This window comes from Clarias gariepinus, chromosome 9 (assembly GCF_024256425.1).
Source record: "Clarias gariepinus isolate MV-2021 ecotype Netherlands chromosome 9, CGAR_prim_01v2, whole genome shotgun sequence".
Lineage (NCBI taxonomy): Eukaryota > Metazoa > Chordata > Actinopteri > Siluriformes > Clariidae > Clarias > Clarias gariepinus.
In genome coordinates, this window is record NC_071108.1 from 13277768 (window position 1) to 13296478 (window position 18711).

General features: G+C 39.9%; 1 protein-coding gene across 4 annotated transcripts in view; it reads left to right on the forward strand.

Annotated features, from left to right (window-relative positions):
- The first annotated feature begins 570 nt into the window (after positions 1-570).
- abl2 (c-abl oncogene 2, non-receptor tyrosine kinase) overlaps positions 571-18711 on the forward strand; it is a 33486-nt gene continuing 15345 nt past the window's right edge. For 2 of the 4 annotated variants that reach the window (XM_053503981.1, XM_053503977.1), the window contains exon 1: positions 571-1067. In XM_053503981.1, coding sequence (XP_053359956.1) covers positions 842-1067 — 226 coding nt within the window. In that variant the 5' untranslated portion in view covers positions 571-841. Of the gene's footprint in view, positions 1068-11952; positions 12066-18711 lie in introns of those variants that run through there. The other 2 variants (XM_053503979.1, XM_053503980.1) reach the window with 2 other exon arrangements.

Here is an 18711-nt window from a genome sequence, read left to right on the forward strand (position 1 = left end):
CACTCAGACCCGGAGGGGGAAATTGAACCCGGACCCTGGAGGCGCGTGGTGACAGTGCTACCACTACGTGCCGCTGTTTTTGGGTATGATGTTCTACAAAGGCATGTTGTCCCATCCTGGGTGTTTACTAGACTTGTGTCCATTGTTTCATGGTTAGGGCACCAGGGCCACCAAGAATTTAAGATAATGTTATAATAACTTTGGTAGCATATTCCTCTTTTGTTTTTTATTTAAGTTATTGACTATTTGAAACTTGCGATCTTACATTTTCATACATAGATAGTCTATTAATGATTTTTGATGTTTTTGGCTTTCCCTATGGAGTTTATATGATGTTTAAGAAATAGGACATCTCGGTTACCTTTGAATAAATGGGCGGGGCATGTTGCGCTTCATGCCTCCTGTTCATATATTGACCACGCCCTGTCATTAAGCCCCTCCCCATTCCCCCGGTCCAAACCGATTCATTGGCCTGTAAACTGCACGCCACTGATTCTGCGGTAAAGATGGCGGCGTCGGAGGGGGCGCGTAGTGGTTTGGGCAAAACACATCGACCCCCTATGGGTCTGTTTTAGATGGGAAAAAAACTCACCAGTATAAGAAATGATATCGAGTAGAGCCGTTAGAGTGAACCTAACTGACTGGTGACACATTGTGCACAGAAGAGGCGAGGTGGGTGGGATCAAACACACACACACACACACACACACAGACCGCTAGCTCCTGGGCTAGGCTATCGAGCAAAGAGGGGGTGAAGAGCACAGTCAATAGGCCGCTCCGCTGTTTCTCTGGAGGGGGGATGTGATCCAGGAGGACGGTGGTGTTTCCTTGCCTCGGTGAAATGGGACAGCAGGTAGGGCGAGTGGGAGAGGGGGCCTCGGCGGCGCTCCAGAGCCCACCGCACGGACACTCGCAGCAACCGCAGCCGCACCAGAGCAAAGCGAGCCGGGGGAGCAGCTCCGGGAGGAGACCGCGGGAAGCGAGCAACACCGGGACACCAGCGTGCAGGCTCGCCGTTACCGCCAACGCGTCCGACCCCGGGATTAACATATTCACTCAGCATTCAGGTAAAGCGCTCACACCGAGCCCTGTCCCGCTCACAGCTGGCTCGTTTCAGGGCTGTCAAATCAGTGCAAGGTCATTAAGGGAATACGAGGATCTCCAAAAAGATGAGTAAAGCTAGCGGAAATGCTGCTCGGAGTTACAGAGATTAGCTACAGAGTGAACAAGAGCTACAAGAGAAATCCTCAACAAACGCACATTTTAAACAAGTCACTCAGCCCGTTGTTGTGTTCAGCGCTTCCTGATGCGGGTGTGTGTTAATAATGTATAATGAATGGAGGGGTTTAGCTGTTAGCCGGACAGAGGCAGTGAGACTGGGTAAGACTTCCTCCATTTGGATTCAGAGAGAGGAAGCATGCTTTTCCTGGCTTGGACTTCTGGAGATTGTTAGAGCCAACCAATGTAATAAGGTAAAAAAAAAATAATGACCTGTGTGTGTGTGTTTGATCGGCCGCTGTGAAGGACTGATCTCTTATTAAGGGTTCATTTACTCCACTCCAGGACCAGACAGACTACTTACACCAAACTACTCAGTGTCCATCATTTCTTTTTCCTTGTAACAGAAACAAGATCTCATCCTTCCTGAATGGAACTGCAGTACGCCTTATTGTATCAGAATCCCTCTGCTTTCTCAAATTTCACACTTGCTGTTTTAAGAGAATCCGTTTCGGTTCACCCATGATTTTAAAGATATGATGATGCGGTGCGCTTATCGTCCTCACCGTCATAACCGCTCATGTTGTAATGATCGTAAACATGGTAGGAGTATCGTACCCAATCGATTGCTTTATTCCTTTTCCCCCCTAAAGTACTACTTTTCTCCCCTTTGGTTGTACATAGATTGCTTGATTTTATCACACTCGAGTCTATTTAAATCCCATTTCGTTGAAATGGGAGGAAACTGTCTCAGGGACGTCGCAGGATGTTATGCGTGTCGCCTCAAATGTACCGTACAAAAAGTCCAAAGATAGAAAGAATATCCTCTAACTAAAGGACTTCAAAGGCTAAATGTTGGTTGCGCAATAGTCAATTCACATGTCTCTTGAAGGCGGCGCACACTGCTTCCCTGGCTGGAACACTTTGAGGCTGGCTCTATCAATGTCCAGCCTGATATCTGAGGTGATGGTGATGGAAGGGAACAGAACAGACGCGTGGTCGAGAGTTTCTTTGCATCGCTCCTAGATCAGAATTATAGAAGGGCCTTTTACATCTTGGCCATGAACCCCTTCAGCTGGAAATGCTGACCCGCAAAGGGCATCACATCTGTTATTTTTACACTCTCATTTCCCGGAAATGTCAAGTGTCCTCCTGTCTTCCTTATAGTGTCTTTCAGGGTAATGGCATGGTATTTCTGTAAGTCTTTTGTGGCAGCAAAGGAATGTCCTTAGCATCATCTCTGAGTGTTATGTAATGAAGATATAAAAAAAAGACCCAGAAAGATTTCTTATAAGAGATAACGGGAGTTATTTGTTAATTTAAATATGTTTGCATTTAAAGTGGTAAAATTCCTCAATAATCCTACAGGTCAACTGTTCACATGTTGACAGACAGCACTATGTGGTAGGAGCAATTTTTTTTATTTGCTAAGCTCGTTTAAAATCGTAATCAATTTTATTGTATCCTAATGAATCAGGATATTTATAAAATCATATTCCTTACATACAGGCCATACTACCTAGGTATTGTGCCGTAATATCAAATTGATTGTTCCCTGGTAATTCCCATCCCTATTTTTTTAGTTTTAGCTTTGTGAGTTACTGACAGGGAGATTTGCCAATTTGTTGTTATTATTTAGGTTTATTAATCAGAACATTAATATTAAACATAATGAATATTTATAATGTAACATCCTATTAGGGGTGGACGAAAAATGTTTTTTTTTTTAATGTTTGTAAAGCTTTATAGATGATATTATCAGATTATCAGAATTGGTATTAAAAATTCACCACCTGTAACAAATATTGCAAACCCTTAGGGGCCACTTCAGTAGAACTTCCTTTATTTTATTCATTTATTTTCTGTCAGTTTTTTTTTTACGCCAGATGCAATCGTTTTGTTTGATCTGGGCTTGGGACTGGCACCACCAGCGCACTGACATGTGCATCACTATCAAGGATTCCACCCTTAAGGCACAAATGGCGCAAACAATGGTTCTATTAAACATGTATATATATATATATATTTTAACATTGTTTGCACTGTTTGTTTCAGATGGTGCTGTACTATTTAAGCACATCATAGTGAACTCTCTGACAGAGTTATCAAGGACCATGTTTTTTGGAACCTGAAACGCTACTGAAACAGAGAAGTCATCTAGGAGTATTCATCTTGGGTTCCTTCCCCTTTTATGGGGAAAATCAACATGACTGCACACAGGTTCAGAAATGAACAAACTAAAACTTCTATTCCAAATCCATAATAATGTGTATATATATAAATGTCAGCGTTAGCTTCCATTTGAACGTGGCAGTGCTAGTTTTCTCACTCTCTGTTCTTGGTTTGTATCTCAAATTGCGTAAAATAGAAAGCTGGTGCACTGAATAGGGAATAAATCCATGTAAGGATGCTTAGGATGTAATGCAGCATTATATTTTACATAAACTGTCCATTATGGTCCAGCCCACTTTGGCACGGCAAAAGAGACGTTAGTTATGCGATGCTGGCGCCAATACTGACCTACAAAAACGTTTACTTTCAGCAAGAAAACACATCTGATAACATTGTCATCTTAAACCTGACTTTTTCTCCTCAGTAACTGATTCTAAATTGTTTCTAAATACCTCTGAACCATCCGTGTTGACATGAGCTACAGCGCTATCTAGCGCTAAAGCTGAATCTTAAATCCTTCTCTAACCCCTGATCAAGGGTACTACTTGTTGTGTAAAATAAGTGAATTTATTTCCTATATAGTGCACAATCATTCTTTTTTTTATGCTATTTGGGATTCAACTCCAGAACAGTATTAGTTAAGGTTACCTTTTTGTAGCTTAAAGGACGCTATATTTCCTAACAATGTCTTATTTGAAACAGAAGTACTAAATGAGCTAACGCTAACAAACATCAGATCCAGGAGGAATCAAATATTTGTACGCTACAAAATACAGCTCGAATTGAATTATCAAGGAAAATGCATATTATCCTAATAATGGTTAAGGGTGTTTTTGCCGTCTGGTATTGCGACTAATGTACAAGGATAATCATGTGCATGCAAAAAGTCTATATGAAACGTTTTGTTATATGCATAATGATATTTGCGTGCTTACATATTTTTGATATCCATTATGCGGTTTGTGTAGTTTAAAAACTGTAGGTCTGTTTTTCGTGCTGAATGTTATGTGGTATTTCCCATGATGGTGTATAGTAAAGAGATTCTCCATGTAAGCAATTTCAGAATTCTACTCCAGGGAAATCAGTATGTGGGCAGTGGAGTTTGTTAGTGGTGTATGTTGGATTAATGAGTTAATGTTTTACCATGATGTTTAGTTTGTTTAAACCATGATTGCACATGTTTACATATTCTGTGCGTATTAGATATTATAAAATTTCGCAAGTTCCATGAAAAGCATTTTAATTTTCCCCCCAATACAAAGATTAAAAACCAATCTGCCAATATAGATGGGAATAATCTTGTCGCAAAGAAAGCTGGAAATATTACTTCAGAGATTTGGAGTTGGTGCGAGTTTGAATGGACAGTTAAACAAGTTTATGTACAACATAATGCTACATTTGACGTGCCTCATATTAGAGAATTCACTGGTTGAAATGACATCATTTTCCATCAGGGCACATTTGACTGACCATAAAAACGGACGCCCTGAATGTTTGTCTAACTATCATGAGCGATGTCCAGCGAGATGTATAGTCAGGAAGCGGCTTGCACGTGGCGTCACATCCTCTGCGCTACACGGAGAGAACTGTTACGGGGGTCAGGAAGTGACTTTCTGCATAGGGAGCACTATAACTAGCTCTCAGTGCATATGTTTGTGGTTGCTTGGATCAATTAAACAGAGAATCCACAAGATGCTTGTCATAACAGGAGGGTGGGGGGGTTTAATGCTTGTGATGGCTATAGATAATGCTTGTGATTGTCCAAAGACCACTTTGTTAAATGTAACAGCTTATCTGGCTATGTTTGTGTAGATATAAACTGTATTTCATGTAGGTCATCTGTATGGATCACTTTGATTGATGGCTAAACTGGCCAGTATGAGACGAAGGGAAGGGATAAGCCACACATCACGCCCATTCTGGCGTAGTGCCCATGAGGATGTTGTTACTAGGGATGGGAAATCACCAGGGACCCGTCGATAAAATTTTATTAAGATACCTAGGTGCTGATTTGTCTTGAATTAAAATTTATTATATTTAATTATACTTATATTTTATATTCAAGTTTGATTTTATAAATATCCATTAAATTTTTACGATATATATATATATATATATATATATATATATATATATATATATTTTTTTTTTACAATTCTAAACATAAACACAGGATGCAGTGCTGCTTGCCAGTGCAGTGCTCCACCTGTAGGATTATAGGGGATAGGGGGACTGCAACATTTTAGAAAAGGGATGTCGCGCATCATAATAGTCACATGATTGCAAACGACCTGCATATTAGATATAAAAAAGCAAATATGCCTGTATGTCAATTGATCTAAAACACATATACTTGAATATTTACGTAGCTGTGAAGTTGAGTTTTCTTTGGCTTTTACTAGTTGCAGGTTGGGAATTACCAGTCCTGACCTTAAGCTGAACACTGCTTTACCTGAAACACTTTTTAGTGCAGTCCCATTATTTGATGAGAAGAGCCCAAACAGAAAAAAACGATTGATGCGTTGGCATTTTATATCTTGAAAGACCTGGTCCTCATTTACTCTTTCCTGAAAGAGTGTTCGCGAAAACAGCAGCAGCACTATCCGTAGCGAACAAAGTGATGGGGAAAGAGGAGTTGATTTAAGTTTGTTTTTTTCTTTCCTTTCAAAATCCGTTCTAATAAATAAGAGAGAAAAAAAGCTTGGAATTTAATTGCATCATTTTTCAATCATTATATAAGGATAAAAACAAAGAAAGAAAGCATAAAAAAAACAAGATTAATTCTTTTAGCAGTATTCCCCAGCCCTAGTTAATAAACACCTCATCAGGATGCAGTCTATTTACAGCTTTGGATTTTTAAAAATATACTCATGGACTAAAAAAGCGTAATAAACACACAATTTATTTCTGTTAAATAAATAAAGTTGGCGGCACGTTGGCGTAGTGGTCAGACCTGTGTCCTCACACCTCCAGGATCGAGGGTTCGATACCCACAGTACCTTTGGTCTCTGTGTGTGTAGAGTTTGCGTATTCTCCCTGTGCTTGGTGGGTTTCATTTGGTAATGCGGTTTCCTCTCACAGTTGAAAGATATGCATATTAGACTAATTGGCATTTTCCAAGTTGCTTGTAGTGTTTAAGTATGTCTGTGCATGTGCCCTGCGATGGACTGGCACCCCATCTAGCATGGGGCCAGGGGTAGCTCAGTGGTTAAGGCATTGGACTATGGTTTGGAAGATCCCAGGTTCAAACCCCACAACCACCACGTTGGGCCCTTGAGCAAGGCCCTTAACCCTCAACTGCTCAGATGTATGATGAAATAAAAAATTTTTAAGTCGCTCTGGATAAGAGCAAATGCCTAAATGTAAATGTATCTTGCTCTGTGCCCCACATCCACTTGGTTAGGCTCCAGGCCTTCCGTGATCCTGTAAATCTGTGTGTCCATCAGCACCAGAAATATAAAATTCAGACGGTGTTCACAATGACGTAGAGTCAACCCTGGTCCACCTTATACGGCCTCCTTGCAGTCCAGCAAGTAAAGCTGCAGCCAAACATCATTGAATGAATAGAATGACTTCTGTCCTCGTCTTGCCGTTGTCACTCTTGGTCTTCCAGACCTTGTGCGATCAGCAGTGGAACCAATTCTTATAATCTGTTCCATAGCCTGGAAAATGATATTCCTGGCAACTCCAAACCGTCTGGCGATGTCTGCTTGCATTGCACCAAGTTGAAGCATTCCGATGGCCCTCTTTCTGTAACGGGGTATAAGAGTGAGAAGACCAAATTCACAGTCGGAATGTTTTCTTTACTTTTGATACCAAGACACGTCAGTTGGACATAATCACATGCGACCCCCTAAGATGTGAGTTCATGATAAGGTCATGCACAAAAGTACTGAGCATGACGGTAATCTTGTCTTACCTGTATTTTTAATGGAACAAGTCAAACATGGTTATGAATTTGATGTGAGGGGTTACAGTACAAATGTTTTGTGTGTGTGGATATAAAAAGAATTTCACAAATACCTGATAATGAGCTTTAAAAACATTATCACTTGTGAAAAGATTTAGCAATGTTACGATTGTGAAGAAAAAACTGTTTTTTTTTATGCATCGTTGCACACCTAGTTAGGATGCCATCTCTTAATGCAATAGCTGGTTACAGCAAGCATATGGGAAAACAAAGTTCTGTGTGAATGGCAGAATCTTTATCTTCATGGTCACTATATACAGTAGCTTTTATCCAGCTTCCTCTCTAGTCACCAGGCCACTTTAGCATCAGCTAGTATTACTTTTCATCTTTGTGATCTGTCTGTATCGGTGTATACAATAAAGAATGTCTGATTAATATCTATGCTATTTGGAATTACGTTTTATTTTAATGTACTCCCATGAAGCTAGCAAGCAGCACAGGTGGCTCATGTGTTGAATGTATTAGCAGATTAACTTTAGAGATGGCAAATCCACTACACAACATATCCAAGGAAAAAGATTTGGTGATATCCAGGTTTGGAAGGCAACTCTAATAACTCTAATAAAGTACACCAGGGGGCACAAGAGAGCCACATCATCGGATAACCGAACATCTCCCGAACCTGCTTTTCATCATACAGTGAGTGATATGAATGATCCTTGTCAGACTCGTCCATCCTCCCCCTTATCCTCCATTCATTATGCCATCCTGCTGTTCCCCAGAGCAGCTCCGCTCGACTCCCCTCATTGAAGTGCGGATTAGTGGGAGGAAAGGAAACGATTTGTCTCTGGTGGGGGGTGGTGATACAGGGAACGCCACTGGTTTGCATGAACCTGCTTCTGCATGTAAACAGTTTTGGGGGTTACAGAGGATAATTGCGTCTCTGTTTAGTACCAGGAACTTTCTCTGGTCCTGTTCCGGTAAAGATGCCTCTAGTATATATACACTGCTTCGGTTTACAGACGGTAATAAAGACATGACTGAGAGAAATGAGAGAGAATCCTTTTTTTTTATTTTCTTTTATCTATACCTTAAGTGTACCCTTTTTAAGGAGGAAAGAAACGTCCTTAGGCTATGTCTGACTTCTTTTTACATTCCAATGTGTCAAAAGACAAGGATCATAGATATAACTCATGGTCGTATTAGGTGGCTGAAGGCTGTATTGGTGTATTTATCTGATTATTTGTTATTCTGCTCTTCTTAGTCCCGCAAAAACATCAAACTAATTAGCCATGAAAATAAAAAGTTGATTACCAGCGAATAAGCTGCCCTGCTAGTGCACTCATGCCAGCGGCCAATGTTTTTGTGTGTTTTATTGGTGATTTGGTACACCCTGGTAATTATTTGTTCTCTTTCTGCGACTTGCCTAACAACGAACAAAACACCACGCACAAACAAAAGTCATACCTTCTCATATTTCATCAGCCTTTCCTTTGAGGCGGCAGAATATTCCTCATCGCTGTTGCTGCATGTAGCTCTAACGGCTGTTCAGGGATTGCGCAACCTTGGATAATCTTTGCCGTCTGCACTCTTTCTAAAATAATTAGCATTAAATGCCAGTCCACCATTGTCGTAACTGGGAACAGACCCAAAATTGTATCGTATAAAAATACGATTATTTGGTGTGTTGCATCATTTCGTATAAAATATGGGTACAGAAGATTAAGATTAGAGAAATCATCAGCAAGAGACTGATTCGTCAACAAGCCCAGGTCTGGCTCTGAACCATTCTCAAAACAGATTTTGACTCAGAAGCTTTCGTTTATAGTTATGAAATCGTTACCTGTACCTATATGTTTATTTAAAATATCAGGTGTCGAGGTACAGCGTTAAGTTTTTATTAGGGAAGGGAAGTGTTGTGGAATGCGTATTCCTGTAATTATGTGTTTATATAATGTAATGAGCACCATTGTGTAGTGTACCGGGTTAAGCCCGTGCACGCTGTGTTATGTACTCTGAGATTCAATAAAACATAGGCGCCCGCGAGGGAACACGACTGAACAGAGTTCTACCCCGAGGTCACCGTGATTCTGGTGTCTGTTTGACTTAACGGCTCTTCTATTCACGCATCACCGCACATTTTTATATGTTATTATTTAAAGTGGTAAAAGGATGCCGTTCCTCTATAATCCTGCATGTTGTGCGCTCTAAACTAATCACATACCACAGCGTTCTACAGTATGTGGTAGAAGGTAGAAGTCCAGTAAGTGCCGACTTGAGAACATTCAAGTTACGAATGTCCACAGATACGAACAGACCGCGATTACACGAACAATGATGGATTCGAACAAATTGCAGAAGTAGCTCACGTGTATTGTGCAAAAAAATTGTATATAATTAGTATAATTAGTAAATATTGTACGTGTGTTGGGGTGCGGGAGAAATGAGTTGGCACGGAAGAAACGGAAGCACGTAGATATAAAATGACTGTCCTGTAAAGCTGTCCCGATGGTGAAGAATCCTAATTTTGGAAATTTGTCAACGAAGTAGAATTCACAGTCCAATACAGCTCTGACACAAAATGCCATCCGTTCAAGCATGCAGTAAACACCATGTAAACAGTTGTGACTGTGACCATTTTTTTTTTAATGTTTTTGCTAAGTTTCTCGCCTACCATGCGGATTGCCTAGGTTCGATTCCCGGTCAATAACCAAACCCCGGCTACGGGATGCAGTGCTGGTCCCTAGCCCGGATAAAATGGGAGGGTTGTGTAAGCAAGGGCATCCAGTGTAAAACCTGTGCCAAGCAAACCGAAAGACTAACACCACCACTGTATTAGTGTCAAAGGTGTACAAGACTCACTTTGTCAGACTTGTGAATGAATCGGACTTACGAACGTGCTCCTAGAGTGGAACTTGTTTGTAAGTCAGGGACTTATTGTATGTTTAGAATGTAGCAAAATCTTACTCTCCCCCTCACTCCCTCATCATCTATACAGGTTTATCCTGTATGCAGGGTTGTTTGGGGGCGCCTGGAGCCTATCTCAGGAGACGTAATTCACGAGGATACCCTGGACAGGGTGCCAATCCATCTAAAAAAAAGTTTTATAGAATCGGGACATTTGTAAAACCATGATACTTACAGAATCGCTATACAAATCGACTCGGCACCTGGGCATCATGATATCGTATTGGGAGATCCCTGGATATTTCTATTCATTATTATTATTAATTAATGTATTTATTTTATTTCAGTAAGTGATGCAGCACTAAATTTAACCCTCCCTTGAGAGCCACTGCGTTAGCTTTGGTGTTTTTACAAGGTTAAGATTGGAGAACTGAGGTAGGAATAATTGCTTGTCAGTGTTGAGTGTGTGTTGGCTCTAACTCTAACAAAGTCCCTGCATGATGCAATTCAGGTGAGTAAAGCGCGCTGGTTGATGAATCTGTTTCCGGGAGGAATGAGCCTTCATCGACTCATCGTTAAAACCCAGCAGTGTTACAGTAGTGGGAAATCTGAGAGCACCTCAAATGCAGAGCCAAGTTATGACTGGAAAGGAAAGCTGTTAGAAGCGGATCGTCGTGGTGCAACAGATCACAAAACTTGCAGTTCGGATCATATCAGGTTTTTTTTTTGTTTGTTTTTGTTCATGTGTCAAATCATTTTTAACATTAGCAAAAAAAATTAATAGGTTATTTTGCTTTACATTTATTAATTATAGAACTTAAAGGACATTTTTAAAGGTAATTATCAGGGTTAAAATGCAGTTTTATTACAGCTTTATGTTGTTGCTTAGTTGAGTTACAACAAGAGATTCGTTAAGTACTAGTTAGTGGTCTCCCAAAAATGGGTTGCGTCGGGAAGGGCTTCCGGTGTGAAACCTGTGCCAAGCTGTTGTGCCGATTGATGGTCCGCTGTGGCGACCCCATTCATGGGAGCAGCTAAATGATTAACACCTACAACAACATATTCTAGCACAATATTAGCATGAAAGTTTCCGAAGTGAAATTAGATAACCATTAGGGTTACATATAATTCTCTTAACTAAGAGTTAAGTTGGGTAAAAACTACAGTATCAAGTATTTTGTGCCATCTGAACTGCAAGTCCGCCCTTTTTTTGGTATACTAGTTAATAAATACATGAGCTATGGAGAAATATTATGCAAAATAATTTCAAAATTCTGTCAGTTAAATTGTTGATGTTGGTCTTTCGGCTGCTCCGAGCAAAGCGTCGCCTCAGCGGACCATCCGGTTTGCACATACGAACTTGGCACAGGTTTTACGCTGAATGCCTTTCCAGACGCAACCCACCCATTTTTTTTTTTATCTGGGCCTGGGACCGGCTGTGGTTCAGGCACTGGCTGGGGATCAAACCCGGGCCTTCCGCATGGCAGGCGAAACCCGTACCACTGAGCCACTAGTGCCCTTATTTTCTTAACAGTAATTACTCGATTCATGGTTAATCCTTAAAATATGAAATGATCAAATGTTAATAATGCCTTAAACTGAAAATCAACTTCATTTGAATTTGCGCATGACCAAAGATCACATGTTCATGATAAAAGTTACTATGCAAATGGTTCAGGGTGGATTTAAATTTTTAAACACACCCACTACTACATGTGCACAGTCTCGATCAGAGAACGTATCGAGCAGTCTGTAATTACGACACAATGGCTGCTGGCACAAACGGAGTTAGATGAGAGAGGGTGCGCTGACTCTCGGTTGTGGACAATGAAAAGACTTTGGACAACCAACCGTGCAGGTACTGTATCAGTGAGAGAGATAAGTTTGTTGCTGGTATTAGTAGTATGCGTCTAATAGCTTTCTTGCCTAAAGAGACCAATGGAAGGAGTGAAAGTGAGGGGAAGTCAAATGTTCTGCTTTTCTAGAACATACAGGAATAAGGAATTTAATCGTGATTGCTTCTATTGATTAGTAGGTAAGATAACGCATGCTTTGTCATTGCCTACTGTTAGTATCTAACTGCATGCCAGTGCTCATGATGTATGAGAGACTCCGCTCTTAAACGAAGAATACACTGATTTTCTAACCAATTTCTCAAAGATATTCAATTCAGTTATAATAATTGCATCTTGTTCTGTTTATTACTTTCAATTAAGTGGTCTTTCTGTATGCATTGACATCATGTCTATAAAATAAAGCATAAAGAATCAGATTCTTAACAACTTAATGGAGCGATCTATTTCTGTCCTTGCATCGGGAAGTCTGCAACTGAAACTTGCTGATCCGCACTTATTTCTCCTAGTTTCCTCTTTCTCACATGACTGGCATCTTTCAGTTGAGTCATGGCAGTAAGGGGAACAGTATTATAATGCTGAGCACTCAGAATGCAAAGCTTCCCCTTAGCAACCATTTTTTTATTTTTTATTGTGTCCTTTGTTCCTGGTGAAGATGATGGAGAACTTTTTGAACAAGCAGATGCAAAACCGACAGCAAGATTATAGCTTACTGTTTTCCACACTTGTCCAGTCTTGGCATTAAGGCAGCAGCATTTGGTCGATTTGGTAGATGAATCAAGTAAATGTTAGGTTAGTTGCTGAACCGACTTGGATGTAAATCAGTGTATTTACGGAACACCATTTAAAGTTCCTCATTTAAATTCTACATTTTTTGACTAACTAACCAAATGCATGTAAGTTGCCATCTTTTAACAAAAATTTCAAGTGTTTTTGTAGATTTGTGTTCTCGCTTGATTGATTTGTTTTCCATTTTTTAAATTATGCCATGGGTGTTCAAGTTAAACCAGGACTCTTGATTGTGCAGAATAACAGTAAAAACTACCTTTATTTTTTTCCCATCCAATCCACTGCTACACTAATGCACTTGGCTTATTATTTCACATTACCATCAAGGGAGAAATCTTTCTTACTACGCCAAAGCCATGGTCAGACTGCCTGCTTCACGTCTATAACGCTGGCCTCCCAGGAATTCCTTTAATTTCCCAAACATGTAAAAATCACTTGGAGCAAGATCAGGACTGTACAAGTGATGTGGTAGTGACTCTCAGCAGAGTTCCTGTAATCTGCAAGTAGTGTTTGCGAATGTTGGCATCAAGTTATCTGTTAATTTTCGAGAATCAGGCGTTCTAATCACTGAATGTTCACAGGAATGACGGGAACAAATATTTTTAAAGAGCAAGATTAAGACTAGAGCTGTGTTTTTTATATATTTATAATAAATAATTAATATTTATAATAAATGTGTTTATTTATATATATATATATATATATATAAATAGTTTATATAAATAGTTTATATAATACTAATATTATAATACTAATAGTATTTTACAAAATATTACAATGATGTCTATTGGTTATTGTTTAAATGTCATGTCAAGTACAAAGTGATGATCTTTCTGTTCCAGCAGCACAATCCAGTTATTTGTGGCGGCCAGCCACAGTATCATCACCGACCTCCACATATTATCATTTATTTTTATGTAAAATAGGTACAGATTTATTTAATTTGGTACAGAGCATCGATTCACTCATGTTCTCTCTCTCTCTCACACACACACGGACTTGTCTGTGAACAGCCCCGTCCCTCCACACGCACACATCTGCTGTGCACATGAAGCACTCCTGAAACGTCTGTGAACACGCGACATTTTGTGCTGCTGAATGTTCAGTTTACTAAGCCTGTTTTTAGAACAACAGCGATGAGTTTTGTGACGGAGCTCTGTTTGAAAATAAAGATGCCGGGAGGGGAAGTGTATTGTAAGCAGGCTGACTCAATCCGGTGTTCATGAGAGGAAATGCGGAGACCCGACTTTCAAGCAAGTTATTAGCATGTAAGGAGCCTGTTTAGTCATCACAGCTAAGCTAATGAAGGTTTACAGCTGTGCTGTCGTTTACCATAAACAACCCTTATCTGTAAATACATTCGCAACGGAAACGTATTGATTAATCTTTCATCACTAAAATCTCCAGTGTCGACCTAATTTGGTTTCAGGGTTCACTTTCACGTTAGCTATGTGCCGACTTTCAACATTCGGCCATCTGTCTTGGACGCGATTTCTGGTTTATTCCCTGTAGGCCAAAGTCTGACCACAGTCGCTATTCTTCATCCAAGATGGATGAGGACGCTACGCTACAGGCACGCCTGAAGGAGGTTTCTCTCGGTTCGACCTTGACCTGGCACCATCTTCACCTCTGTTCTCAGCAGAAACCCAAAACTTGTCTGGGTCAGTCACCGCCAGCTGACAGGCGACGCCTCTACCAGGTTTCAAACCGCCTATGGCGGCCAATACTAAAACATATTGAATCCAGACGAAGTCTTGCATCCAAATGTGGATTGATTGTACGGTGCAAGCACACAATCCTGAGGCTCTAATAATGTAGCGCGAATCATCCTCATAAAATCTGTCTCTTGTGCCAGAGCGCAGGACCAAACAGTCGTCCCCATGCCTCCTGTGGTGACTCCAGCCTGGTTCTGTGTGCCTCTAATTACCCAGAACATGTTTGTATTGGCAAAGAATATGTTGAACTTTGTTGATTTTTAGTAAAATAGCTTGATGTAAAACAAATGCTGCCATTTTACACTTCGGGTAGCGAATCCCAAGAAGACCTCTGTTTCTCAAGATCCTGACTAAACGGAATGGGTTTGCATTTGCAAGCATTTCTAAGTGAAAAATCAATAAAGGAAATATTGGATGGTGCTTATCCTTATGGCAGTTGGAAGCTAGGCATGAGGAGAGGCTCATCCGGGGGTCCATTAAGCTGAGAATGTGAACATGTGGGACTCCTCATTAGTGCCCCTGATGATGTGGGATGTTCAGCTGTTATGAGAGAAGAGCTTGGGTAAATGGCTTTGGGTGCTCTTTCCCATTATATACCCCAGTGCATAACTAGTTGGCCTCCTTAGTCAAATTGATGAGCACTGAATGGCATCATGACCATGCATCCATTTAGCAAACCAAAAGAGGCTCACCACTTTCGGCTGTGCACTTCAGTGCCTTAGGGTTTCCTGACTTGTGTCGCTGGATTGTTTTTTGCAATTTGATCACCTCAGACAGTCCTACGTTTTTGCAAGACATGTAGCTCGTTCTTTCTAAAATATATATATATATATATAAAGCTTTTTCACATTCTTTTGAAGAATATACAGAGCAAGTGCATAGGAATTAAATTAAACTTGGTATGCTTTTTCCGAAAGGCATGTTATATCTTCAAGATAAATAGGGACACGTGAACGGTTTCCTGCTCCTCCGCCGTACCGAACATGTCACAGCTTTTTGGTTGCGCTTTGAAGGGTTAGTGGAAACTGGGTCAGAATGCAATTTGAAGCGTTAAGAGGAAAATCCATGGTGGCGTTTGCCTGCAGGAAAAAAGTTGCTCTGTTTTCTTCATGGAGAACCATAGCTTCGTTGGCACAAAGCAGGCTTTTTCCACTAATCATCTGTAGGTGGCATTAGGGATGTGGTGAATCGTGAATGTAGGTTTTTTTCGATACAGATGCAGAAATGAATAAAATCAAGCTTAGATTATTTGCCATGTATACCTTACAGCACAGTGAAAGAACTTTTTTCCCCTGCATATCCCAGTTAGGAAGCTGGTGTCAGGACGCAATGTCACGGTTAAAGGGCTCTACATTGGCGGCTTGGCAGTGTTTGAACTCCTGCCCTTCTGATCAGTAACCCAGAGCCGGGACTTGAACTACAGTACATACCTTCAGATTAGTGGTGTAGAGTTTAACCATTTCAGCCACTGTAAACTACTTACTATTAGGCAAAAAGAGGTGCTGCAATGCTGCTAGTAATAAACTCTTATTGAATTTTTCTTTTATGTTTAAAGGTAAAATAATCAATATTGTATATTCCTTATATTATTCCAAATAATGATAAGAATGATGTTGAAAGCTTAAAAAAGCAATTGTCTCAAAAGAAGTGTGTTAAGTAACATTTGGAATGTTATGGTAACTCTAGTTGAACCATTAATTTTAGGGTTGGAGTTTTCTGCTTGTTTAATGAGCAAGTCAAATCTCAAATCTTATCCCGTTCCACCCATTTAACCTTTAACCGACTATTCTTTGACAAATCTTACTTAATACACCCCTATGATACTTACTTACAAACGCTAAATGCTCAGAATTTGACTCGTTCCTTAAAAATAAAAACCGCTTCCATTTTCCGTTTCTGCTAATTCTTACTACTTTTGATTTTATGAGCGATTGGTGCCATACCGCCACCTACTGGACTGCAGTGTGGAGCAGAAAAATGGCAAGAAAGGGAAAGATTATCGCTTGATATGGGAAATGACGTTTCACCAATCAATAACGAGTAAAACAGCATTTAAATGCCTATTTAGATACTTTTAGTGGTTTTTAATACATGAAAACCTGTAAGAAACATAGCTGCTTAGTAAACGGCTGCTTACATAGTGAACATAAGTGATGTTAAAACGAATTAAATCAATGCCCCAAAATTAATTTCAATTAATGGTCTCTTTTCTTCCTATGATTCACAGCTCTGTTAGCAAGCTCGGTTATTAATAATAAGCATAAGTAATAATCCCAAACAATTTTGTCACTGTTTATTACTCATTTTGTTTTCCCTGTTAAAGATATGCTGCAAAGTATTATAGTGTAGAAAGATGCCGCACATCCTTTGTTTGATATTTTCCCGCTGCAGATTTTGCAATCTGCTTGGCTTTTGGTCGCCGTTTTCTTTTTTTGTTTCAAAATTGCTGTCATATTGTGTGTGACACCATAAAAATCAGAAGGCACGGATTTGTAACGGTACCCGATACAGTTGTATTTAACGATGCATCTTTAGACATTATATTAACCTTTGTTAGTTTAGTTGTGTGATCATGTGGTGTTTGTAGTGTAATTGTTTAGGCGGATTTGGCCGGTTCAGCAGCACTTAGACACAGAGACATAGCCCACATACCTGAGGCCGTGTCGTCACCCAGCTCAGCTGTTGCACAAGTGACGGTTACAAATGAAAAGAGCGTTTAGAGGGATGGTTTCTCAGACTGTGGGTCTAAAATGCCTGAAGTCATTATAAGACAGAGGAAATAGGTGTTGGGCATAAAAAGTTCTACCAAAAAAAAAAATCTTCAGTTTGAAAGTTTTTGACTGTATGTGACTTTTCCTGCTTTGTGATTTTCGGTGAATATATAGAGTGGGCTATCAGTAGTTTTATTAATAAATCCTGTCTCTTTTTGTTGGCTCTATGCATCGATCCAGCTGTGCATCATTCTAACAAACTAGCAAGCTCCTTCTAAACCATTCATGGGATTTTGACAAAACCTTTATTAGGATTTATAGAGGTTTGTCAGCTATTTTATAATGCTTACTGTAATCTTTCATATTAAACACCACTCAGATGTCTAAGATTCTAGGAGAGCAGCTGCAGAATGAGTTAGCAGGTAAGCAAGAGCTGTGCATTAGGATGTGTTTGACACAACACTCCTAGTTCCCTCCCTTGTGGTCGTATTTATTAATAAGGCATGAATAAGGTCCTTCAAGTGAACAGCGTCACTCTTCCACGGTGGACTTTCTCATCTGGCTCTATTGTCTAAGGGAATCATTGTTCGGTGCTTCCTCTGTAACGTCCCTGTGTGTTTGCAGTCTGGTTATTCAGAAGGTATTTAAGGCCAGATTGTTTATGTATTACTGCAAAGCTAAAAATACTTTGGCTGCATTGTGCTGGTCATGGCTGCATGTTCGGCTCAACACAGAGCACGGTTTTAGATAAAAAAGGCATGCGGACAGGATGTTTGCTTGTCATTATTCCGTACCTCAGCATCTCTTCAGTGCTCTGATAGTATAACATCCTCCCTTCTCACCTCCAAGATTTAGGAACACTTGTGTAATTGCTATAGAATTATAATATAATTGCTTGTGAATGGAATCATATTTTCCCCTTCATTGTGGCTGTTCTGTTTGGTCTGTGATGGACTAGCTTTAATTATACATTTTAACAAAATACGAGCGTGAGCCAAGAAATATCCGCTCTCTGGCTGTAGAATTGATTTTAATTACCTTTTAGAAAAAAACAAATACATCATTTTTGACATAACTTTCCTGCTTTCTTAATACACTTTGTCCATCTGTCAACAAGCTTTCGTATTTCCCTTATTAAAAATGTTTTAGGCTAAGTTACGAGCCACACTATGCACACACAATGCACCGCTGTCTTCATTTCTTTTTCAGAAATCGTCCTCATAGGGCAAAATTATGACGCCCTTGGATAGCAGTCCACTGCGTTTGTTTAACCTGGACTTTACGCTTCAGCATTTTAAAAAGCGTCTCACTGTAACGACCGCTGCTGATTGTTGAACGTTTACAATATTGGCCCAGAAAACTGTAACCATAAATTTTTCACCATTAAATTTTTTAATTATTTAATTATTTTTTTAAATAAAAATTTTCTCCTCTTG